Source organism: Pelophylax lessonae (genome assembly GCF_965119305.1).
Source record: "Pelophylax lessonae genome assembly, chromosome: 10".
In the NCBI taxonomy this organism is placed as follows: Eukaryota; Metazoa; Chordata; class Amphibia; order Anura; family Ranidae; genus Pelophylax; species Pelophylax lessonae.
The window spans coordinates 148,766,307-148,793,198 of record NC_138777.1 but is presented as its reverse complement, the minus strand read 5'-3'; the positions used below and the strand labels follow the sequence as shown (position 1 = coordinate 148,793,198).

Here is a 26,892-nt window from a genome sequence, read left to right as displayed (position 1 = left end):
TGTAACAAAACGTGGAAAATTTAAAGGGGTATGAATACTTTTTCAAGGCACTGTAAATTTTGCCCTTACTTATTGTGGAAATGATGGTCCTGTTTTGTTCAGATGTTGGATGTCAGACGGCGGGTTGTCCGGGGGCAAGCGGATATAGACAAATCGCCATAGTTGGTCTGTGGCAGAATGTCTAAAAGGCCACCTGGCAGCAGTCTATGTCTGTCCTGTGAATGTCAGCCGTCTAATGGATGCCCAAGGCGGTCATACCCTTGGCCCCACCCTCTGAACTCCACTGGGGCTTAGTCAAATTTTATAAATGGAAACTGATAAACAGTGCAAGACTGTATACCTACAAAGCACACCTCCATACAGCCACAATGTGATGGCAATTAAACAACGAGCAACGGGGTAACCAATGGCAACCAACAAAGAACGCCAAGATACAGAGATTAGTCTGCAATGTGGAGAGCATAGATACAAACACAAGTCCATCTGTAACTTTACCTTTCTTATTTTTTGGCTCTGTAGTCACCACACTTAGACTCATACTACCAAGTGGGGTGTCTGGTCCAGGCAAGCGTGATACAACCACAGAACGGAAAATACTGCGCAGAGTGTTTTTCCCTCCTCCCTCTCTCTCTTTTCTTCGGTCACAAGTTAGCCAGTAATCAACTTGCAATCCTAAAGCATCTGGTGTGGTTCTGTATAGACAAAAATGGAAACAGACCGCTATAAAATGTATAGATTAAATGTTTTAAACAATGGTAATTTTCATATCAGAGTTTTGCTTTCACCTGACCAGTTTTCATACCGGGTAAATCTTTTTTTATTAGTTTTATTTTAATAATAAAAAGTTTACAACACTGGGTCAAACACCCAAGACTCAATTTGTGTTGTGCCACTATTCGTTAACAAGTCATTTATACTCCAATAAGTTACAAATTCTTACATCCAATCATAATACGATACCATCCAGAGGAAACGCTCAAATTCAATAGGACCTAGATTAACTTACCCCACTTCTCTGAGACAAGTCTATCTCTAACCAGTTTGAAAGTGGCTAAGCATGTCAATCCATTGTCCACAGATTTTTTGACCAGGCAAGTCTCTGAACGGTTATTATTACGGACATACCAATCTCAAGCTGTACATCAAAAACGTGTAACTAAAGTAAGGTGACTTTTTGGGTTATAACCCCTGTTAATTATTTATTTATTTTGCCATCTGTGTCCCATATGGGAGATTTCCCTTTACATCCTGTCCCAAGACAGAAAGTGAGGGGCAATCCCTCCAAAGTGAGGGAAGCCTGAGGTGTCACCAGTGTCACCAAAACTAGTGTACCCATTGGAAGATTTCTCATCTATTATTTTTTTGATGTCAATCCAAAATTTGGGAATTTTTTACTTTCACCTTCAATGATAACCGTAAACAGGACAAAATAAAGAGGGGAAATCTCCCTAGATGGCACTAAAATGTGCTAGGTGTTCTAATCCCTCTCCATGCTTTCCAAAACTGGAAAAAAAAAAAAAGTTTTGCCTTTATGTGAATCGCACAGGAGGTAGCAGCATTACTTTGCAATTGTGAAGATGTTTATAACCCATCCTTTTTTTGGACAGAATTGGGATGGATTGAAACATCTATTTCAATTTTAGTCTTGTATCTGTAAACAGTGAATTCATTTGTTCCTTACTTTATGTCACAGAGACAAGGACATTCGCAACATAAGTGGTTAGAGGAAAAGGAAGATAAAACCCCCTAGGTTTTACTTCTTTAAATATTTCTCTCACTGAATTCTCTCACTGAAATCTTAGACTAAGCCATCCTATAGAGAGGAGCCACTCCTCTGACAACCTAACTTGTGTGTGAAAATTTGACCTAGCGCTTTTGAGCTCTGAATACTAATATTTCATTTTTAACAGCAGAGGATCTAAGGAGAACCAGGCAGACAATAAAAATCGCCAACAGTCTCACCTGCAGGCTGCATGTAAAAAAGCGGATTTTTGATTTACCTGTAAATTCCATATCTTGTAATGCAGTACAGAACACAGGCAGAGTATTCATGCATCATGGGCTAGAGCGAAGTTATTGGATACTGGCAAAGCTTTATAGACAAGCCCCCTGGGGGCCTCCTCCATAATTCTACTCCACATGCACGGGTCCTCATGGTGTTTTGTAGCAAGCAATGCAGAGTAAACCAAGGATGGAAGGGAGGGTGGCCTGTACCCAAAGATTTGAAACTTACAGGCAAGTCAAAATTCCCCTCATCTTAATTAATACAATACAGGGCACAGACAGAGTATTCAGAGTGCCCTGAAGAGTGCTGCAGCCAGAATCTTGAGGCCAAAAGCTGCATCCACAGAACATTGGATGTCCACCTTGTACAACTGCTTGGTGCTTAAATGGCCAGGAAACTCCTTGATGATCTGGTATGATGGGCATGTAAAAGCACAGGAGGAGATATTTCTTAGAGAAGGTTAACTCTTGCAATTAGCTTCCTTGTTCATCATGTGATAATGGACATTTGCGCAGGGTGTCCCTTGCAAGGTCCTGAGAACTGGAAAAAACATGAAATCTATCCATCTGACTGGAGCAGTAGCTTTGAGGTATACTCAAATGACTGACTAAATCCAGACAATGTAGAGATATTTCCTTTGGATGCCTAGGGCCCTTTCCTTGGCATCACCTTTTATAAGGATAGTAGTAGAATGTTCTCAAAGAGGTGGAATACGGAAACCACCTTCGGGAGAAAGGCTGGCTGTGGACGTATAACAACCTGGTTATTGTGAAGTATGAGAAAAAGGGCTGACAGTTCGGAAACATGTCTGACATGTGATTGTGACCAAATAAAAAAAAGGTACTATGCTCGAGAGATCCTCTAGGGGCATATCCTTGATAGGTTCAAAAGATAGTTTCTGCAGGGCAGAAAAGACCCAGTTCGAGGTCCCAAGGAAGCACAGGGTGCTGTAAGGGGCTTAATACAAGATACACCTTGAATAAAGGTTCTTAAAAGGGAGAATGAAGCCAGAGGCCTTTGAAAAAACTGGATTTTTGTAAGAACTTACCGTAAAATCCGTTTCTCTAAAGTCCATTGACAGACGCAGCTTCCATACTTCTTATCCATTGGGTTATGCTGCCCCCTGCAGGAGTAATTCAAGGCAGGAAAAAAGTAATTCTCCATGCCCACAGGCAAAACCCCACATCCTCTGCTCTAGCAAACCTGTTTCGTTGTAAGCAGTAAAGATGATACAAAAACCATCCCCATAACATAGGGGCCGGTGCTGCGTCTGTCAATGGACTTCAGAGAAATTGATTTTATGGTAAGTTCTTAAAAAAATCCAGTTTTCTCTATCGTCCATTGACAGACGCAGCTTCCATACTTCTTATCCATTGGGTTATGCTGCCCCCTGCAGGAGTAATTCAAGGCAGGAAAAAAGTAATTCTCCATGCCCACAGGCAAAACCCCACATCCTCTGCTCTAGCAAACCTGTTTCGTTGTAAGCAGTAAAGATGATACAAAAACCATCCCCATAACATAGGGGCCGGTGCTGCGTCTGTCAATGGACTTCAGAGAAATTGATTTTATGGTAAGTTCTTAAAAAAATCCAGTTTTCTCTATCGTCCATTGACAGACGCAGCTTCCATACTTCTTATCCATTGGGATGTCCCAAAGCAGTGTAGGCATGAGGGGTGGGAAGAACGCAACCAGATAATAAACTCCAAAGGCTAAACTTAGCCCACTGGGTAACATAAAGCTTGATAAAGAACAACAGGAGCTCACCCAGGAGAAAAAAACCTCTAAAGAGAAATAAACGATTCTCTTATGAAACAGCAGCCTGCAAAACCTTGCGGCGAAAGGAAGCATTTGAAGATGCAAACAAATCAACCTTGTAGAATTTTGTAAAGGTGTGCACAGACAACCAAGTCGCTGCTTTACAAACTTGTACTACTGAGGCCTAATGGCGAAAAGCCCAAGAGGCACTCAGCGCTCTAGTAGAATGAGCCTTCACAGGGAAAGGAGGAACCTGATCCTTGAGTGAATAAGCCTGAACAACCGTCTGCCTGATCCATCTGGATATGGTCGCAGCAGACGCAGCCAAAGCTTTTCGAGGTCCTTCAGTAAGCACAAAGAGAGAGTCATATTTTCTAAAAGACTCAGTTACTGTCAGATAAACCCTTATCGCCCGAACCACATCCAGAGAATGCAAGGCAATTTCCTTGGGATGCTTAAGCTTAGGACATAAGGAAGGCAGCACAATGTCTTCATTGAGATGAAAATCCAACACCACCTTAGGGAGGAAAGATGGAGTACGGGGTGCTTTACCTTTGGAGGATTGAGGAAGAAGAGTACTCTTCCCACCAGTCAGTCCCTTGATCCACTCATCCAACCAGTCCCAAAATAATCACTCTTCCAGAAAAGTTAGAGCTGTCAGGGCTTTTTTGGAAGCCTGGTCAGCCGACCAGCTCTTTAGCCAAACAACACATATTAATGCAACACAGCCGACACTCTGGCCACTAGGGGAGCTGCATCCAAGGACACATCACATGGGAACACCAGGGCCTGGGCCATCTGGTCCATAAGTTCCATCAGCTCCGGGGGAACTATGTCAGAATCCAAGATCCCCTTCAGAACCTTCACCCATTCCATAACCGGCTGTGAAAATAAAACAGACACAAAAACCGGTTTGAGAATAGAACCCGCCAACACATGAAGATGGCAGGAAAGGGATTCAACCTGCCTGTCCACCGGATCCGTATAAACCAGGGAATCTTCCACAGGCACTATAGTAGATTTGTTCAACCTGAAAACAGGATGATCTACCTTGGGCGGTACTGACCAACGGTTGGAAACCGCCTCAGCCAAGGGATAATGTTGTTTAAAGCACTTAGGCACTACTAGCACGTGCTTGATGCGCCACCATTGGTCATTAACAATATCATGAAAATTCTCAGGACAAGGAAAAACCTGGCTCGATTTTTGGGTCTTGCGGGAGCCAAAAGACACCCGTGTCCCCGCTGGCGTGGGCTCATCTGCCATTTTTATAGTTTTCCTTACTGAAACAATCAGGGCTTCCACCAAAGCACGTTCCCGCGCTGCAGCTGAAGAAGACAGGTCCTCTTCACCATCTGACTGCGAGGACAGTGACCCCAAGGGCGTCCGTGGCGACCATATCACCCTCTCATTTAGAGGACCCCACCAATGATGGAGAAGACAGCGGCCGTTTTCGGCTAGTAACCTTTTTCACAACAAAATCGCCCTTGGTCGCAAGGCTTTCCAGGGCTGCTGAAATTGTGGCTAGTGCCTGCGATTCGGATGTTGCACTAAGTGGGTCTGAGGGTGAATATACTGCCTGGGACTCCATATTCACTGCAACTGAAAAAAGGAGTACTGTCACTTTAAAAACGCTGATTGCGGTTCCCACCGCCAATCGGCACGGTCTGCGGAGTCCCCCTAAATATATATCGACAGCAGAGATATACCCACAAAGACCCCAGTACTGCACCACCTTTAGAGGAAACCTCCTGAATCGGACTGTGCAGCAGGAAGAGGGAGTCACCGGAAATTACATCAGCCTGGTATGTGAAAGGTCCCACTGCCTGTGTAGCTCCATAGGGCTACACAAAAATGACTGCCAATGCATTTCAATAGGAAGCACAGGGAAAATGGCTGCCCCATACAAGTTAATGGGTAAAATATTTTACATTGCCACACTAAAGATGGCGGTGCCCACGGCATGCCATGAGGTCAGGGACCCCCAATATGAAGGCCTTAAGGATCTATCACCAGACCCAACAAGAAAAAAAAGGTACCATTGCCACCCCCCCAGGATGCCAGGCGCCCCAGCCACAGCACCCCACAGGGGGCGGGGAAGGGAGACAGGGCACTAGGCCGGGCAACCGGACAGGCCATAGTGATCTTTTAGGAAGTCTAGGTCCTATTATCCCCAGGAGAGGGCCACATCCCCCCATGGCCACCGAGGGGCAAGGTGGGCTACATTACTCACCATACCATGGACCGGATGGGCTCCGCTCTGGGCAGAACCACCTCCCACCCGGAATAGGGGTGCTGCCAGCCGAGGGGTACACTGCGACTTAGGGCGCTCCAGGTCGTCGCGTCCCAGCTAGACATCCACTTGCAGGCTCTTCCCCACCAGAAAGGGGCTCCGTAATGGCGAGGCCTAGTGTGGGACTATAACCTGCTCACGCTCGTAGGCCAGGCTGGGGAGACCTTAAGGATCTAGATTATCCAGTGCGAAACCCTATCCGGCATTACTTGTATATCACCAGGAGGATCCCCCTGAACACTAACTAGCAAAGTGAGTAAAGATAAATAAAAACAAAATATTCTTAAAAAAGAATAAAACACTGAGACTGAAGTCCCAGCAGGAAACCTAGGTCCTACTCCTTTGCTAGGCAGAAACAAACTGGTTTGCTGGAGCAGAGGGTGTGGGGTTATGCCGTGGGCATGGAGAATTATATTTTTCCTGCCTAGAACTACTCCTGCAGGGGGCAGCATAACCCAATGGATAAGAAGTATGGAAGCTGTGTCTGTCAATGGACGATAGAGAAACAATGGATAAGGCTGAGACCTAACCTTCAAGAGTGCTTAAATTGGAACTTTAGTCAGGAAATTAAGTCCTGCTAAATCCCTTCAGGCTGGCCCTTTTTGCAGGTATAGCTATATAAAACATTAACTATATACTATTTAAATCCAGTAATATACTGCTTTGTCTTGCTCTGCACATGCTCAGTTTGCTCTCCATTTTTAGGTAGTTTGTAGAGATCTGCTGACAGCCTTAAAAGCGGAATTAAACCCTCCTATACTTAACAGGCAAGGAAGCTTCTTCTGCTTGATCTGCATCTGCCATGGTGCTGCACATGTGACCAGTTAGGACACCAGCCATTTGATGATTCACCAGTTTGGTTGAGGACACAAGGAAATGTGACTGTTAGTAATCTGGGCATTCCAGGAATGTAACGGTTTTGTGAAATTGATTGGTTTAGTTCCGCTTTATGATTTACTGCTGTTCAGGGGCTCTGGACTTCAGCAAAATGGCAGCCACCAGCAAGAACAGGAGCAATGCTTTAGGCAATTTACAGCAAATACGAATTTTGGCAGTATAATTATTAATGTGGAATGCATGTTCCTTGCTTAAAAAAACAAAACAAAACAAAACAAAGAAAAAAAAATATTTTATGAAGCGGTTATGGGAAAAGTTCTGCTTTAAGGCCAAGTTCTGGTCAAGACATGTTTGCAGAAATGCCAGAATGTGATGTACAGTGTAATCTCTGGGATTTAAGTACAGTACCTGTGTTCCCACCAGGCAAAAAGGATTTCCAGGTATAATAGATCCTTCTGGAAGAGGCTCTTATTGCTTTTAGCATGGTAGGACACACAGGCTCCTTTAAGACAGCCATGCCGGTAAATGCAAAGACTAAGAAGCAGGATGGAATAGAGGGCCTTGAGATAGCAGATCTTCGAAGGTCATCTCGCGCTTGGGACTTGTCTAGTGGACCAGGCTGTTAAAAGTACAATTTGGACTTTGATATGCCTCATTTATTCTGTTTGTGAGTATATATCTGTATTTTTTACACTAATAAAGCCATCACAAAAGTAATGTGCTAGGCTGGTTCGCCCTTGTTTTTGCAGTATCTCTTTTGGGGGCAGCAAAACTGGTGCCAAGATTGGATTAGCAGAAAACGATTGATTGACCTTTTGCCAGCACGCTTCTCTTGAGCACAGGAGATTGGTCTCTTCTTCTGTCTACAGCTAGGGGATCCCTTGTTTTGGTTACATATAGAAGTAGTTTGTTGTTAAATCTGGAACCTAGGATATCTAAATCTGGAATGCCCTATTTTTGGCATATCAGATTGAAGACATCTGGATCAAGGGCCCATTCCTCTTGATCCAGACAGTGGTGGCTGAGGTAACGCTTTCCAGCTGTCCACTTCTGAGATATGGATTGCAGAGATCACTGGACAACGAGTTCCTTTTCATGAGTTTATCTAATGTGCTTCCTTCAAGGCAACTAGACTCCTGGTGCCCCTGTGATGGCTAATGTAGGCCACAGCCATAATATTGTCTGACTGCACCCAATTGTGTTTCCCTTCAGAGGAGGGTCAACTCAAGTTTTCTGGAATACACATCTCCAGCCTGGGAGACTTGAGTCTGTGATAGGGAAGGAAGGACTTCCCCACTGTTAGGGCTTGGATGGTTACCTGCCAAGATTGTGAATTCCTTGCTTGGCTGGAAAGGAGCATGGGTAAATTGAAAGGAGGAGCCTACTTTTTTACAGTTCAACAAGATTTTGAGATGGAGAGTGCCTGAATGGAACTGGGTGAATGGTACTTCCTCAAAGGAATCTACCATTAGACCTAGAACTCCTATGTGGAATCTCATAGTAGGATATCTCTTGGATCGCAGTTCTCGAACACGAGCTCTTAGGGAAAGAACTTTCTTTTCTGAAAAAAAGATCTTTGATTCATATGTGTCCAGATCCAGACCTAATTATTTCAGGCCAAAGTAAGGCTGTAAAGTTGCTGACAGCTTAAAGGGAGAGGAGCCGTTTAGAAGAAGGCCATCTACATAGCTTGTACCTTGGGTGCTCTGAATTCTGGGAAGAGCAAACAGAAGTGCTAGGACCTCTGTGAAAACTGTGAACGCAAAGTATAGGCCAAAGGGCAGCGTAACAAACTGGAAGCAATTGTGTGCTACCGTGAAGTGTACTGATGAGTTGGAATATGCAGTAGGTTAAATCGTTGCATAGTTAGTCTGGTTACAAAAAAAGACACAAGACCATCTAGTTCAACCAAGTGGGAATATGTCCACAGATGTCATGTATCAGAAAGGCAATTAGTGACCTTTCAGATTCCATGTAAAATGTTGTAATTTGAAGGGATCTTTACAGGGATATTTTGTCCAGAATGGGCCGAATATCCCCACTGGGTTTTGGTACCATAAACCGGTTTCTGTAAAATCCTTTGAACCTGTATTGTGGAGGTACTGGCACAACTTTCAGCAAAAAAACCTCTACACATGTGAATAGAGATTAGAGCAAGTCTGGAAATGTGTCTCATGCCATTTTCTAGGACACCCACACAAAAAAGCAGAGCAGAAGGCAATTGCTCTGTAATGGAACAATCCTGAAACACAGGGTCACGTTAGTTGTTCATTGCCCCAGCTCAGTTAGCAGGAGTTTGATGTACTGAAATGGCAGTGAAAGTGGGTGGCAGGGATGGATCTGCAAGAGGAAAAAGAGCCTTTATGAGCATGACAACTTTTATTTATCTGCAGAATCTACATTAGGAATCTAGGTACAGTAAGAGGTTTGTTAGAACAGAGACAGGATCAACCAGAGGAATAGACCAGTTCTATGCAAATCCTTTTTCCACTGGATAGGATTCAGCCAAGTTCTGGGGCAAGTGAAATTATTACTGGAGTAAATGAGTAGTCACAGACTGCATATTCTATCTGTTCATAAATGGGGAATGTTTTACAGGATTTTGAAGGTATCGTTACTCAAATGGCCAAGCAGAGGAGGAGGAGAGTCAAGCTACACAATGCCAAAGGCTTTTGCAGACAGAGGCAATGAGTAGCAAGCACATTCTGTGAAGCCCCCTTTCCAATATGGCAGCAGTCTGGATAAGAAACATATTCTGCAGTTTTAGGACTGATAAGAGGCATGGAGGAGCTCAGCTATGATAAAAGATTAGAGGAACTGTATTTATTCTCTCTTGAGAAGAGTAAATAATGGGGGATATGATCAACATGTATAAATACATAAGGGGTCCATATAGTGAACTTGGTGTTGAGTTATTCACTTTAAGGTCAACACAGAGGACAAGGGGGCACTCTTTACATGTAGAGGAAAACAGATTTAGTCTCCAAAACGGAAAAGGTTTGTTTCTTCACCGTAAGACCTCTGAAAACTTGGAATAGACTCCTTTCAGAGGTGGTTCTGGCTAGCTCACTAGATTGCTTTAAAAAGGTCTGGATTCTTTCCTGGGTGTACATAATATAAATGGGTACTAATATTTATAAGTAAAGTTGATCCAGGGAATATCCGATTGCCTCTCTGGGGATCCGGAAGGATTTTATTCCCCTGCTGTAGCAAATTGGATCATGCTTTGCTGGGTTTTTTTTTCCCCCTTCCACTGGATAAACTGCGGGTATAGGATTGTTTATATGGGATTGTATGGTTGGGTTTTATTTACTGTTTTTTTTTTTTTATTTTTTTTTATTGGTTGAGCCAGAGGGACTTCAACCTAACTATGTAGCAAATTGGATTGTCCTCCTCCTCACTGCCTCCAGTGTTTGCATACCCTAGCATTGGCATAACAGAATCTGACTCAGGCTGAGAAATGGAAGTAGGAGAAAAGGTGTGGTGTTTTTGAGCCCTGAATGAAGGTAGCTGTATTAAAACACTTTCCGACCACCCTATAGCAAATTTACTGCTACAGGGCGGCCCTCTCGTGCAGGATCACATATACAGCCCTCAAATTTTTCACTCGCCTTCTCGCATTTTGCGAGTGAAAAATGACTGAATGCGAGCAAGGAGAGGAAGAAACGGAACACTGTCTGGACGTGCAGGGGTGGGCAGTGTCCATATCTGTGATGAGGGGGGGACGGACGCACTAGGAGCTTCTGCCTTCACCTGCCTGACAGGAGTGAATGTCATTCTCCCTCCTGTTATTGCAGCAGCACAATGCATGATTTCTGGACTCCTCCGTTCCAGCCACTTATCTCTCCTGCAGCCATTAATCACTTCTCTCCTTCCAAGCTCCCCTCCCCTGTTGGTTTGTTCTACTTGGCCAGGTTACTTTAACTTTGTCCGCTAGCACTTGTCTTTATCTTCCCTGCACAATCGTAAGTCCTCTGTTCACATTAACCCTTCATCTACTTCTCTCTTTCAGCTGTCCTCTCCATAAATCTTTACTGAATGTCCTGCAGCCTCTGGTCCCAGCTCTGAGCATTCCAAGCAGCCATTTAGCTGACCCTGTCCTGTCCCAGAATACAGCCTTAGCACTTTCTCTACAGCCCTTCACTCTGCTCTTCATTAACATATATTCTTACAACCCAGACCCCCCAGCCCCCCTATTCACTCTCTTATCCCTAATAACTGGTGAACTGTGGTTTGGCCAGTGTAATTTGATGTGCGTTTTACCTGGATTTTAGGTGCATTTCTATTGAATTTCTATTACAAAGTGCGTTTTCATGAAAGCGCTTTAAAGTCCTGCATGCTGCATCTTTGATGCGGCTTCAGAAAACGCACTGTGTAATAGAATTCAATAGAAATGCACCTAAAATCCAGGTAAAACGCACATACAATCACTCTGTTGTTATTAATATTTATTTGTGCAACTTCTGCAGTCATGCAAAGACATTTAACAGTGTAATTTTATAAAATAATTTTTTGAGGGCGCATTTAGGGGCGGGGCAGGGTAGGGGTTAGGTGGGGCAAGTAGTGGCGAGTAACCCTTAAGGCCTGGCTAGTAGCTCAGGACTTGAAATTTTGAGCCCTGTATGACATATATATATGCGATTCTATACTTCTGCCTACAGGGGGCATGCACACGTCAACGGCAGGCCGCTGCTACTGTGATTAATCATAAAAGAAGCAAATCTGCAGGTGCGGGGCACTGGATGTCCACCATCACCCACCGATCATTGTTAAAACAAAGAACAGAGAACTCCCTATGTAAACAAGGCAGATCTCAGTTCTGAAAGGGGGAAAGGGATAGATTTTGTGTCCCTGCTAAGCAGGGAATAAAATCAATCTCTTCCCCTAGTAAAAGCAGCGCACACTTCATATAAACACGGGCTAGGCACACAGTTAACATTTTGATTGCCTAGATGTTTAACCCCCTTCCCAGCAAGTGTCATTAGTACAGTGACAGTGCATATTTTTAGCACTGATCATTTTATTATCATCACTTGTTCTCATAAAGTGTCAGTTAGGGTTTAATTGTTTGCCGCAATAGCGCAGTCCTGCTAAAAGGGCGCTGATCGCCATTACTAGTATAAAAATTAATAAATTAAAACTCCATAAACATATACCATAGTTTGTAGACGCTATTACGTTTGCGTAAACCAATCCATATATACTTATCTGGATTTTATTTACCAAAAACATATAGCAGAAAACATATTGGCCCAAATTTATGAAGAAATTAATATTATTATTTTTTCTTTTTATTGGATAAGTTTTATAGCAGCAATAAAAAAATTTTTAAATTTTTTTTCAAAATGGTCAGTTTTTTTTGTTTATAGCACAAAAAATTACATACATTTTATTTGGGTATAGGGTTGCATGACCATGCAATTGTCAGTTAAAGTAATGCAGTGCCATATCGCAAAAAGTGACCTGGTCATGAAGGGGGGTAAATCTTCCAGAGGCCTTAATTTCTTTGAACAAATGTGACACCGATGCAGAAAATTCTGCTTTAGTCAAATAGGCCACTTGCTGCATATATGAAATAGAGCTAGAATCAGATGCAGAGATCGGTATTAAAGCCAGATCCTGCTATGCTCCATGTGATGCATTGTCACTCTGAGGCTGAGTGAATTGTGGGTCTTTAGCAGAGTGAATGTTTGCCAACAATTTTGTATTGGCTCCCTTTCACTTGGTACAAGTGAGAGCATTCCCCTGTGGGGTACTCATGGAATAGGGAGCGGATAGGGCAAGTGTGTCCAGAAGGAGTATGCGGTAACCCAGGTATAGACTTCTCCTGTAGCAATTCTTGTGGCAAAAGGGTGGGAAGAAACATCTGAGTACCTTATAAGGGATCTAGGCAGAAGTGGCTGTAAAGGGAGCGACAATGGGGTGATGTACCACCTGGCCATTAACCGCAGACTAAGCTCTGAATGGTTGAATTTTAGTGCCAAGTTTGAAACTTTTACATTACATATATTTCAAACATAGCCCTGTTTTTACAGTGACAAATCAGAGATACAGGGTGACCCAGTCTTACCTGTCCATGATGCTGGACCATATAGTCTAGGCTTCACCCATCATGGTGGGCATACACCCAATGGGGTCATTAAGGACTGGGTTCCATAACAATGGACCATGGTCCTGGCCCTGTACAGCACCCTGTAGTTGACTCCATGTGTTTTACCACTGTGAGCACCCATGTAGAACCCAGTGACCAAAGCAACATAACAGGCCGTCCCCACAGTGTGGGGTCAGGGTAGGACTTCCAAGGTTTTATCGAGGTTGCGCTGATCCAGATTCACTGCTTCTATGTTTACATTAGAAGATCGTGAGGGGTAGATTGAAGAATCAGAAGATAAAATACAAGAAAAATAATGAACTGGTTCGGCTCAGGGTGATTTCTCTTTTTTTGAAAGAGCAAAGGTCCATCACCTTCAGACGCTAGCAAAAACTATAAATTTGTGGACTGGTGTAAGGTTATAGGGGAGGCGCCTAGGAGATGTGTCTTTAAAGCTTTGACAGTGTCCAATCACCTAAAGGTACACACCTATATAACCCATGGGGTATGAATACTCTGCTTGCGTCCTGTACAATTAGGATAAAAGGTTTTATATTGTAGAGTCTGAAAGGTGAGATAAGTTGTTTTATTGCTACGTTGGTAACTTTGGAAATCTTCTCCTTTCCCGTTGTGAACACAAGGACAGGAAGTGAGGTGGACTCTTCCCAAAAAGAAAACGGATCGCCACAAAAACCTAAGACGTTCTCCCACTCTAACAAGAATCAAAAATATATTTTGGCTGTAAAAAGGCTTCAAAAGGAAGATGGGATATTATCTAAAAATTAGATAACTTAAGTTTTCTCCTAAAAGTATTTGTGCTAATACAATTAGAACCATCTCATCTCTTATGACAAGCGTTTTACATGCTGCTCCAGGCAGGATCAGGATCCACTCCACAAACGCATCTCAGGTGCTGGCTTGGCTTGTTTCCACCGAAGCAATCAATTGTGCCAGCAACAGAAATGGCGCATACCAAGATGCAAAATTATTTTCCTTTATTAAAAAAGCCAGCAGGAACAAGTTCCATTCTGATGTGTTTCACGGTAGGCACGATGCTTTCTCAAACAATGACCATTTATTCCTTTGAGAAAGCGCTGTGCCTAGTGTGAAACATGTCAGAACAGAACTTGTTCCTGCTGACTATTTAATAAAAGCAAGATAATTCTGCATCTTGGTATGCGGCATTTCTGTTGCTGGTACAATTAATCCCATGTTTTAGGAACACATTTCTCACCCTGCGTTTCCCTGTAAAGCAGCACTGAGTGATGGAGAGGATGGAGGTGTAGCTGAAGTGTCACGAGGAATCCCAGTTGAAGAGGGAGGAGAAGTAGACGGCAATCCGACAGCTATAGAAACTGAATCTTCAGCATCTAAATAAAAAGATAAAAAAAGAGTGAGAGCGAAGAAGAACTTATGTTTAAGAGGGACAGACAAAAGGGGTTTATGTTAGGATTGGAGGGATGGATACAGGTTAGGGAGCACCTCTTCCTCACATACCAGTGTTTGGGGGGGACGTCTCCACCAGTCCGACTTTCACCACCTGCAGAGGGACATGATGGGCAATGAGAGGAAGGAGACCCCAAAGGAAAAAGAACAGGGTGAGTAAAGGAGATAAGGGAAAAGTCTCAACACAAAGGTCTTTATCAACAAGAGGAAAAGGAGAAAAGGGTGAAATTGTGAAACAATTCAAAAACTAAAAAATGAAAGAAATACACAGGTGCATCTCATAAAATTAGAATATCATCAAAAAGTTAATTTATTTCAGTAATTTAATTCAAAAAGTGAAACTCCTATATTTTATATAGATGTGTTACACACAGAGTGATATATTGTAAGCATTTTTTTCTTTTAATTTTGATGATTATGACCTATAGCTAGTGTAAACCCAAAATCCAGTATCTCAGAAAAATAGAATACATAAAACCAATTAAAAAAAGCATTTTTAATACGGAAATGTTGGCTTACTGAAAATTATGTCCATGTACAGTATAGTTTGCACTCAATACTTGGTCAGTGATTCGTTTGCATGAATTACTGCATCAATGTGGCGATCAGCCTGTGGCACTGCTGAGGTGTTCTGGATGCCCAGGTTGCTTTGATAGCAGCCTTTAGCTTGTCTGCATTGTTGGTTCTGGTGTCTCATCTTCCTCTTGACAATACCCCACAGTTTCTCTATAAGTTTTAGGTCAGGTGAATTTGCTGGCCAATCAAGCACAGTTGTACCATGATCAATAAACCAGGTATTGTTACTTTTGACAGTGTGGGCAGGTGCCAAGTCCTGCTGGAAAATGAAATCAGAATTTCCATAAAGCTGGTCAGCAGAGGAAAGCATGAAGTGCTCTAGAATTTCCTGCTAGAGGGCTGTGCTGACTTTGGATTTGATAAAACACAGTGGACCAACACCAGAAGATGACATGGCTCCCCAAATCATCACTGACTGTGGAAACTTCACACTGGACCTCATGCAAGTTGGATTCTGTGCCTCTCCACTCTTCCTCCAGACTCTGAGACCTTGATTTCCAAACAAAATGCAAAATTATTCACAGCCCGTGATGATTTGGGGAGCCATGTCATCTGCTGGTGTTGGTCCACTGTGTTTTATCAAGTCCAAAGTCAGAGCACCCTCCACCAGGAAATTCTAGAACACTTCATGCTTCCCTTTGCTGACCAGCTTTATGGAGATGCTGATTTTACTTTCAAGCAGGACTTGGCACCTGCCCACACTGCCATAAGTACCAATACCTGCTTTCATGATCATGGTATCACTGTGCCTAATTGACCAGAAAACTCGCCTGACTTAAACCCCATAGAGAATCTGTGGGGTATTGTCAAGAGGAAGATGAGACACCCTGCATGAATGCAGTTATTCATGCAAAAGGAGCCCTGACCAAGTATTGAGTGCATACTATACTGTATATCAACATACTTTTCAGTAAGCCAATGTAGCACTGCCCCCCTTGAGAGCTGCTGGATTTCTCACCTCTTCAGGTCCCTCTGGGTTACCAGTAGACACAGCATGCAGAATATTAACTCAGCTTGGCTCAATCAATGAACAGTCTAGGGCAGAGGTGGGGAACCTATGTCCCGGGGGCCATATGAGGCCCTCAAAGTAATTCCGGCTTCGTCCTGACAGTCTGAGTGAGTCACAGCCGGAGTGATATCAAATGCACTCAGCCTGTGACCAATACAGGAAACATCGCCTCTTCCTCCAGCGCGGCGCAGCTGCTAGCCAGCATTTCCCGCCAGCAGCACACACAGCAGTAACAGCAGTACTCACAGCAGTAACAGCCAGTGCCAGCCAGAGCCAGCAGTACCAGCCAGAACCAGCAGTACTCACAGTAGTACCAGCCAGAGCCAGCAGTACTAGCCAGAGCAAGCAGTACTCACTGCAGTACCAGCGAGGACCAGCAGTACCAGCCAGAGCCAGCAGTACCAGCCAGAACCAGCAGTACCCACAGCGGTACCAGCCAGAGCCAGCAGTACTCACAACGGTACCAGCCAGAGCCAGCAGTACTCACAACAGTACCAGCCAGAGCCAGCAGTACTCACAACAGTACCAGCCAGAGCCAGCAGTACCCACAACAGTACCAGCCAGCAGTACCAGCCAGCAGTATACCTACAGCACAGTACCAGCCAGCAGTACCAGCCCGAGTCAGCAATACCCACAGCAATACCAGCCAGCAGTACCCACAGCAGTATCAGCCAGCAGTACCCACAGCAGTACCAGCCAGCAGTACTAGCCAGTAGTACCAGCCTGAGCCAGCAGTACCAGCCAGCAGTACCCACAGCACAGTACCAGCCAGCTATACCCACCAGCAATACCCGCCAGCAGTTCTTTTCAAAACTTACCACCACAAAGAGTCGACTGCGCTCCTGACTGACCGACGCAAACCTAGAAGACCAGTTGCGTGTAGCAACATCATCAATACCAGCTAACATCGCACACCTCACAAAAGAGAAGCAGTTGCAGCCATCACATTAGGGGTGAGTTAATTAAATGTTTGACCAAATATAGCAGGCACGTTTTTAAGTTGATAATTTTGCACGGCCCCCGAATGATTTTATAAATACCCAAATGGCCCTTGGCAGAAAAAAGGTTCCCCACCCCTGGTCTAGGGGTTGTTGTTTTTATTTTATATGGGGATGGGAGAAGGGATGAGTGGGATACTCCAGAACTTGAACTATTCACAATGCTGAGGACTTCTATCTGAGGATGCGGCTAGGCCACAGTTTTATCTTGCCACTAGATGAATCTGAGGTAAAGTTCCTGAATAGACACTTGCTTAATACTTATCTTCAGGATACTCGCATAGCACCCCCTTTCACTCCACCAGCTGACAACCGTCCTCTGACTACTCTATTTCGGTGTCGCCCCCTTCCTGGCCAGGCCCTTAGACACGATCCCCTGTACTCACGATACTGCTTTCAAGGTTCTCCAGTGTCTCAACTCCTCCTAGTTCGCTCTTCTGGACCTCTGGGTTCAGCTCCTCACTTGACCATACACCAACCGCTGCAGAAGAGGAGGCAGCCACCACCCTCCTTCCGGGACTCTGCTCACCAGCCAAAGACCCCGAGCACATGTGCTCCTGGCTTTTATACTACACCCCACAATGCACCGAGACAACCAGTCTGTGCCAATCACTGGGGCTGTATCAAAGTCTGTGTACTCATTGGCCAGGCTTCCTCCACTGCCCAATGTGCCTCCCCATTGGACCAGTGGGGACACTCCCCCAGACCACATGAATCACACACTGAGCACATTAAGCAGACCTAACTCACAGATTCTGCTCCCTGTTAAGCAGAGAGCAATATAGAATTTACCTGCTGCTCCTCTGATAGGCAAAACTATACTCACTCTCTAGCACCTCCCTAGGAGGATGCTACACCAACATTTCTGTATTAAAAATCCTTTTTTTCATTGGTCTTATGTAGTATTCTAGTTTTCTGAGATACTGAAATTTGGGTTTTCACTAGCTGTAAGCCATAATCATTAAAATTAAAAGAAAGAAATGCTTTAAAAGTATCTATATAAAATATATGAGTTTCACTTTTTGAATTTAAAGTGGAGTTCCACCCATTTTAGTGACTTTAGATGTATGTAATCCCCTTTAAAACAACTTTTACCAATGGAAAGTTTTTTTTTTTGCTAGTAAATACCTTATTTTCTGCTTTATTTATCCTCTTCTTAATTCCGGGTCCGGTTGGCGATTACGTCATTGGGCGATTCGCAGTGTGTGCTGGGATGTATCTCAGGCCATGAAATCTTGCATTATTACACAGGATATGAGCTGTACTGGGTGCTCCGCCCCGCCTCCACCCTGCCTCCTCTCAGTGAGCGAGGACTGAAAGCATTATATCCTCACTAAGCTCACTGAGAGGAGGCGGGGCGGAGGCGGGGCAGAGCACGCAGTACAGCTCATCTCCTGTGTAATAATGCGAGATTTCATGGCCTGAGATACATCCCAGCACACACTGCGAATCGCCCAATGACGTAATCGCCGACTGGACCCGGAAGTGAGAAGAGGATAAATAAAGCAGAAAATAATTTTACTAGCAAAAAAAAAAAACTTTCCATTGGTAAAAGTCGTTTTAAAGATATTGCATACATCTATGTAATCCAATTTATTAAAAATTGATTTACGGAAATAAATCAACTTTTTGATGATATTCTATTTTCATGAGCTGCACCTGTATTTAATAAAGAAAATTACCTAATAACAAATTTCTTACAAGACATGATATAACTGTAAAATGACTAACGAAAAAACTAACATACAACAGAAGTAGTTCCATTTTTAGAGAAAAGATGAAAGTCTCAATGCAAATCTTGTACGTCTTTCAATATTTTTCCCACTGAAACCTAAGCTGAAGCTATCCAAAAGAGATGAGCCACCCCTGTAACTAACTTGTGTGTGTAAATTTGAGCTTGAGCTGTTGGACTGTTTTAAACAAATATTCATGATTTTTTTTATAATTTTAGAAGTGGCACCAAGAAGAACCTGGCAGACATTATAAAGAGCCACCTGCTGGCTGCATGCAAAAGAGAGGAATTTTGAATTACCTGTAAATTCCATAGCTTTAAATACTGTGCAGGACACACAGTATTCATAGACCCTGGATTATAGGCTTGTACCTTGGACACTGGCAAGCTTTTGAGGACACACCCACTTGTCATGTATTCTTACCCTACTTGGTTACTTTTCCAGGGCATACTGATGGTAAGGCTATGCCCTCAAGAAAGATCGGTTGAACCTTGTCTGTAAAAGCTGGCCACAGAGGTGCGGCACTAGAAAGCTCAGGAAAATCTCATCAATCTGGCGGAAAGAGCATGAAAGAGCACAGGAAGAGATTTGTAGAGTGTAAGCTCTAGTGATCAGTGTTCTTATTCATCAAGCGACAGTAGAGGTATAAATCAGGATGTACTTTGTGAGGTCCAGGGAACAGGGAATCAGTCTTCCTGATGAAAGCTGTTGCTTTCAGGTAGACTCTACTGGCTCTGACTACGTCCAGGAAATGCTTTGGAGGTAAGTCTATAGATGGCAAGTCTATGTCTTCAGTAAGACTTTTTTTTCTTTCAGCGCTGTAGGAATGAAAGACTCAAAAACCCCTCTGTCTCTTAAGACCTGCACTTCAAAAGCCATGCAATTAAAGCCAGAGACTGGGAAGCAGGGTGGTACAGGAGGCACTAAAACAGCAGGTCTGGCCTGTTGGTCAAAGCCTGGGTGAAGCAACTAGGAGTTCTGCATTTTTTTTTCTAATTTAGAGGTGTCTGAGGTGAGGGGTAGAGAATCTTCTGCTGTGGAAGAAAAACGTTCTCTCATGCGACATCTTTTATGAATTGGTTAAGTGCTTTTCCAAACTGAAGTTTTCCATGAAAAGGTATACGTGTGAGATGTCTTTTACAGGCAGCTGGCTTCAGCTGTCCAGGCTTTTAGCCACAAAATTCTGTGCTAAGCAGAAGGTAATTGCTGGGAATGCTCTGGTAAAAAAAAACAATTGTGGAATATAGGGTTGTGGTAGTTGTTTAATGTCCTGATCCAGTTTGCTGCAATTGATACTGTAAAGCAGGATCGGCAAGGCCAGTCCAGGGCCACCAGAATGACCAGAATTCCTTCGGCCTTGATCCTGCGCAGAAGCAGCTTGATCAGAGGGAATGCATAGATCAGACATTACTGGCCCCACGGGGTCACCAGAGCATCTGTGGCATCCACCAGAGGATCCTGTGACCTTGCCACAAACCTCTGTACCTTTCTTTTGAGTGGAGACACCAACAGATCCACCTTGGAGGTGCCCCACTGAAGACATTTTAGATGAAACACGTCCGGATGGTCCAACGCCTGCCAGATTTCCACCCCTGAAATGTGTACAGCATATAGGGCCAGAACAAAGCATTCTGCCCACCCAATAATACTGGCAACTTCCAGAGCTGCCAACACACTTTTTATTCCACCCTGGTGATTGAAATAAGCCACCGCCATGGCATTGTCTGAGGGGAGCCCTCTGAGCCGATCCGTCCAATATTTCAGGCAAAGCTTGATCGCCAGAAGTTCCAAGACATTAATTGGTAGCCTGGACTCTTCCAGCGTCCAACAACCCCGAGCGGAGCTTAGTCCCAGGACACCTCTCCACCTGGCACAAACTTGCATCTGTAGTGACCACTGTCCAATACAGGGGGAGAAAAGATTTCCCCTGCTGAAAAACCAGACAGCGAAGCCATCAGACCATGGAGCGCTGTGTGTCCGTCAATGAATGAAAAAGAAGAATATTTTTTGTGAACTCTTCTTTCACTGGATAGAGTTCAGCAAAGATTTGGGGAGGAGTGAAATTTATTTTTGAGGTCCTTTCCTTTCTTTCATGATGATCTATTCATCGTATATTGCACCTTCCATTTGTTCATGAGCGGGGAATGTCTTTAAAGATTTTGTCGGTATCTTTGCACCAAAAGGAGAATGGAGAGATCAAGGAAAATCAATCTGAACAATGGCAAGACTTTTGCTGAGGGCAGCAGTGAGCTTTTCCACATTAGCGAGCATGTTTAATGAAGATCCCTCTTCAAATATACTGTATGGCAGTCTAGGGGGAAAAATATACAGTATTCTGCTTCTTCCTCCAATACTGCCTTTATGTCTACTTTATTCACTTTAATGTCTTTCTTGTGTAAGGCAGTCATATTGGGATCTTACTCCGTCAAAGACATAGACAAGGAGGGTTTCGGGTTCCTGGAGAACTGGGCCGACTTCTCAGTCGGTCACCGGCTCTTTGGTAGGGACGGATTGCACCTAAATGGGGTGGGTGCAGCCGTACTGGGTGCGAGGATGGCCAAAAGGTTAGAGGGGCTTTTAAACTAGGGAATGGGGGGGGGGGGGGGGGTACAGATGTAGAATTAGCCAGTGGAAAGCAAGTTTCAGAGGGCAGAAATGGGGGCATTAGCGGTAGGGTGTTCGGAGCTCCTATACCCAGGGTGGGTACGGGGAAAAATCAAGAGAGCAGCCTAAAAACATCAAAATTACGAGGCTTGTATACCAATGCCAGAAGCCTGGCCAACAAGATGGGAGAGCTGGAGCTGCTGATGTTTGAGGAGGACTTAGATTTTGTGGGGATAACTGAGACTTGGTTTGACAGCTCTCATGACTGGATGGCGACCATTCAGGGGTATTCCCTTTATCGCAGAGATAGAGAGGGTAAAAAAGGGGGAGGGGTATGTTTGTATATTAAGAACAGTATACAGGTAAATATGAGGGATGATATTAATAATGGAGCTATGGACGAGGCAGAATCCCTATGGGTAGAGCTTCAAAGGAAAGGCACGGTGGGGAAGGTAATATTGGGCGTATGCTATAGGCCCCCCAACCAGAGGGAGGAGGGTGAGGCGGACCTCATGTTACAGATAGGATTGGCAGCAAGGATGGGAAATGTCATTATAATGGGGGACTTTAATTATCCTGATATAGACTGGGCAGAAGGGACCGCGCATTCAGCCAAGGCTCGGCAGTTCCTAAATGTTTTGCAGGACAATTTCATGGGTCAGATGGTGAATGCACCGACAAGAAACAATGCGGTACTTGACCTACTGATTACCAACAATACAGACCTGCTCACGGATATAGAAATACGGGACAACTTAGGGAACAGTGACCATAGGTCAATTGGTTTCAGTATTAATTACAGTAATAGGAAACACAAGGGTAATATAAGGACACTGAATTTCAAAAGAGCCAATTTCCCTAAACTGTGCTCGCTGCTAGAAAATATCAAATGGGATAGAACCCTGGGAACAAAGAACACGGAGGAAAAATGGGAGTGCTTCAAGAGCATACTTAACAAGGGGGTGGGCCAGTGCATTCCACAGGGAAATAAATTTAAAAGAGCAAAACTAAACCCTGGGTGGCTAAACTCCAACATAAAAATGTATATTAGAGCTAAAGAAAAGGCCTTCAAAAAATACAAGACTGAGGGGTCATTGGCAGCATTTAAGCATTACAAAGAGTGTAATAAGAAATGTAAAGACGAAATCAGGGCGGCTAAAATAGAACACGAGAGACATATAGCGGAGGAGAGTAAAAAGAACCCCAAGAAGTTCTTTAAGTATATAAACAGTAGGAAAGCGAGGCCAGAGCACATTGGCCCCATAAAAGATGATAAAGGAAAAATGGCCACAGAGGACAGAGAAAAGGCGGAAGTGTTAAATAATTTCTTTTCTTCAGTCTTCACAAAGGAATCGGGGGGCTACACGAACCACGCTTGTAAGGCCGAACTAAATAATACACCTCAGGAAGTGCCGCCATGGCTAACAGAGGATAGACTTAGAGCTAAACTAGAGAAACTTAACATAAATAAATCCCCGGGACCGGATGGCTTGCACCCAAGGGTTCTTAATGAGCTCAGCCAGGTGATTGCCAGACCATTATTCTTGATCTTTAAGGATAGTTTACAGACGGGTATGGTGCCAGCTGATTGGAAAAAAGCCAACGTGGTACCAATATTTAAAAAGGGGCCGAGATATATCCCGGGTAACTATAGGCCGGTCAGCCTAACATCAGTAGTCTGCAAAATTTTGGAGGGGATGATAAGGTACCACATACAAGACTTTAGTAATGAAAACGGTATTATAAGTAGTAATCAGCATGGATTCATGAAAAATCGTTCATGCCAAACCAATCTATTAACCTTCTACGATGAAGTGAGCTGCCACTTAGATAAAGGTAAGCCTGTGGATGTGGTGTATCTGGACTTTGCAAAGGCCTTTGACACCGTTCCCCACAAACGCTTACTGTACAAACTAAGGAAGATAGGTATGGACCATAAGGTGAGTACTTGGATAGAGAACTGGCTCCAGGGGAGAGTCCAGAGGGTGGTGATTAATGGGGAGTACTCGGACTGGGCGGGTGTGGAAAGTGGGGTCCCCCAGGGTTCTGTCCTGGGACCAATCCTGTTTAATTTATTCATAAATGATCTAGAGGAGGGGATATCTAGTACAATCTCAGTATTTGCAGATGATACTAAATTAGGCATGCCAATATCTTCTATGCAGGATGTGGAAATCTTGCAAGCAGACCTGAACAAAATAACGGGGTGGGCAACTACATGGCAGATGAGATTTAATGTAGAAAAATGTAAAGTAATGCACTTGGGGGCCAGAAACCAGAAAGCAAGCTACTCACTAGGGGGGGAACCTCTGGGTGAGTCTAGGATGGAAAGGGACCTGGGGATACTGGTAGACAACAGGCTTGGCAGTGGCATGCAATGCCAAGCCGCCGCAAGCAAAGCCAACAGAATACTGGGTTGTATAAAAAAGGGGATTCACTCCAGAAATAAAGAGATTATTCTTCCACTCTACAAGACTCTGGTCTGGCCACATCTGGAGTATGCTGTCCAGTTCTGGGCACCGGTCCTCAGGAAGGATGTGCTGGAACTGGAGAAAGTCCAGAGAAGGGCAACAAAAATAATTAGGGGAATGGAGGACATCAGCTATGAGGAAAGACTACAAGCACTGAACCTATGCTCTCTGGAGAAGAGACGATTGAGGGGGGATATGATATCAATGTACAAATACTGTACTGGCGACCCTAGCATAAGGAACAAACTATTCAGAGAAAGGAGATACAATAAGACACGTGGCCACTCACTAAAACTTGAGGAAAGGCGGTTTAACCTTAAAGTGCGTAAGGGGTTGTTCACTGTAAGAGCGGTAAGGATGTGGAATTCTCTTCCACAAGCAGTCGTATCAGCGGGGAGCATTGATAGTTTCAAAAAACTATTGGATGGACACCTTAAAGACCACAACATACAGGGGCATACAATGTACGGTTAAAAGCAAACACACACACACATCATAGGTTGAACTGGATGGACTTGTGTCTTTTTTCAGCCTCACTAACTATGTAACTATGTAACTATGTAACTAAGAAGGCCTGACTTTCTGAGCCCTGGACAGAGATGGCTGTAAGCTCCTTAACAGTCTGAAGAATTGTAACATACATGAAGAATTATGCCTTTGTCAGGTAGGTTGCTTGTTGCATGCCTAAAATAGAGCTAGAATCAGATGCAGAGACTGATGTTCGAATTGGTTCCTGCGCCAATGTAAACAGTGCATCATCACTAAGGCTTGGTGTTGTGTGGGCCTTTGGCAGATTGAATGTTCCCATGTGATTTTTCTCTTCAAACTTTTTGCCTGGTCTCCCCCACGGCTACACTGATTCGGGCATTCCCCTGTTGGGCACTCAAAGAGCAGGATGCAGACTACAAGTGTGTCCAGTAAGAGAAAGCAGCAACCCAGCTGTAGACCATTGTGTAACGGCCCTTCCTTGCATCGAAAGGGTTGAAGGAAGTACCCTATAAGAGCTTAAGGGTCCTTTCACATGATGCGCCGTCCAGCGTGGTCTGTTCTCTGCTCAGCGGGAATCGATCCGCCGATCCCTGCTGAGCAGGCAGGTGACAGCTCCGTCTCCGCTCTGTGTTCGGAGACAGAGCAGTCAGATCCCCGCTCTCCTCTATGGGGGGAATAGGGTGAGAATGGACCGGCTGTCCGTTCTCATCAGATCCGCTGGACGGATGGAAAATAGGATTTCCATCTGTCCAGATTTCATGGACAGGATCGGAATCGGATAGCAGCGGGTGTCAGCGGAGATGTCTCCGCTGACATCCGCTGCCCCATAGGGATGCATGGAGGATCTAATCAGGTCTGCCTAAAAAACTGACAGGCGGATCTGATTGGATCGTTCATGTGAAAGGACCCTTAGACAGAAGTGGCGGTAAAGGGTGCAGCCTGTAGTGTGAGGTCACACCTGGTCATCCACCTCAGATTAAATTGACTTATTAAGTTTTAGGTAAACACAATTCTTGCTGTGTCTGATCCCTTGTGGGTCACTAGTGGAGGTGAGCATTCATTGCACCTGGTGTATTGGAGCACAGGAACAAAGGAGCGATTCACATTGTGTGTGTGTAGTGGGAAGCACAACTATAACCTACAGACTTTCTGCGTTTTTTGCACTTTACAAAGGAGGACTTTTATTCACACTTTGGTGTTAGTGTGCACTTTACTTATTTTATATATATATATATATATATATATATGTTATATATATTCATTCTTTTTGGTTTAACCACCATCATTATATTATATTTTTATTTCTAAAAGTGGCAGCACATAATCATTTTATTTGCAACATTCAGTGGCTGTGTCTTCAAAAGCTTGCCAGGATCCAATCATCTCAAGGTACAAGCCTATAACCCAGCGTCAATGACTACTTGCATGTGTCTTGTACTGTATGATTAAGATATGCTAATTATTCATATGCAACACCTTATACTTACCTGACTAGAAAAATGGGATTTTTTACTTACTGTAAAATCTATTTCTCTGATGTTCACTGACGGACACAGCTCCTTATCCTTATGACTATATGGGTTATACTGCCCCCTACAGGAGGACAATAGGCATTCAAAAACTTGACTACGCCTATGGGGCAGTCCCAGGGTGTGTACTCCCACTCTCTGCTATAGGTATTCCGTGTTGTTACAAGCAGTGTCAGGAAAAAAAAAACTCCATAGAGGGGCGGGGGCTCTGTCCGTCAATGAACATCACAAATATGGATTTTGCGGTAAGTAAAAAATCCCATTTTCTCTTTCGTTCATTGACGGATACAGCTCCTCATCTTCATGACTATGGGACGTCCAAAAGCAAACCAGAAGGGTGGGAACAGTATGAAAAAAAACCTTCCCCATGGCTAAGCATAGCCAACCAAAAAACATGGAGCTCAACCATGAACAACTGGAGCTCACCTGAAAAAAATATAAAAAAATATAAAACACAAGTCCTCTAAACAGCAGCCTGCAAAACCTTGCGGCCGAAGGAAGCATCTGCAGATGCCAACACATCCACCTTATAAAACTTTGTGAACTTGTGCACAGATGACCAGGAAGCCGCCTTGCAAACTTGAAGCACTGACGCATGATGACAGAAGGCCCAGGAGGCACTAAGCGCCCAAGTAGAGTGTGCCTTAACAGGGAAAGGTGCAATCTGACCCTTCATGGAATAAGTCTGAACCACAGTCTGTCTGATACATCTGGAAATGGTTGCAGCAGAAGCAGCCAGCCATTTGTGAGGTCCATCTGAGGACAAATTGTGAGCCTGACTTTCTAAAAGACTCTGTAGCTGCCAGGTACACCCTTATTGCCCAAACCACATACAGGGAATGCAGAGCAACTTCCTTAGGATGCTGAGGCCTGGGACACTGGGAAGGCAACACAATGTCTTAATTTAAATGAAAAGCAGAGACGACCTTCGCAAGGAACGATGGACCACCTTACCCTTGTGAACCACCAGGTAAGGTGAACGACAAGACAGCGCCGCCAGCTCCGACACCATGTGCGCAGAAGTAATAGCCACCAAAAAGGCCACCTTCTGGGATA

The 26,892-nt window shown here is 44.1% G+C and overlaps 1 protein-coding gene across 1 annotated transcript in view; it reads right to left on the bottom strand.

Moving 5' to 3' along the window:
* Positions 1-26,892, bottom strand: part of PACS1 (phosphofurin acidic cluster sorting protein 1) — a 550,726-nt gene that overhangs the window by 46,760 nt on the left and 477,074 nt on the right. The window contains exons 20-22 of the mRNA XM_082271176.1: positions 14,479-14,521; positions 14,216-14,351; positions 496-692 (exon numbers count right to left, since the gene is read on the bottom strand). Of these exons, the coding sequence (XP_082127302.1) occupies positions 496-692; positions 14,216-14,351; positions 14,479-14,521 (376 nt within the window). The remainder of the gene's footprint in view (positions 1-495; positions 693-14,215; positions 14,352-14,478; positions 14,522-26,892) is intronic.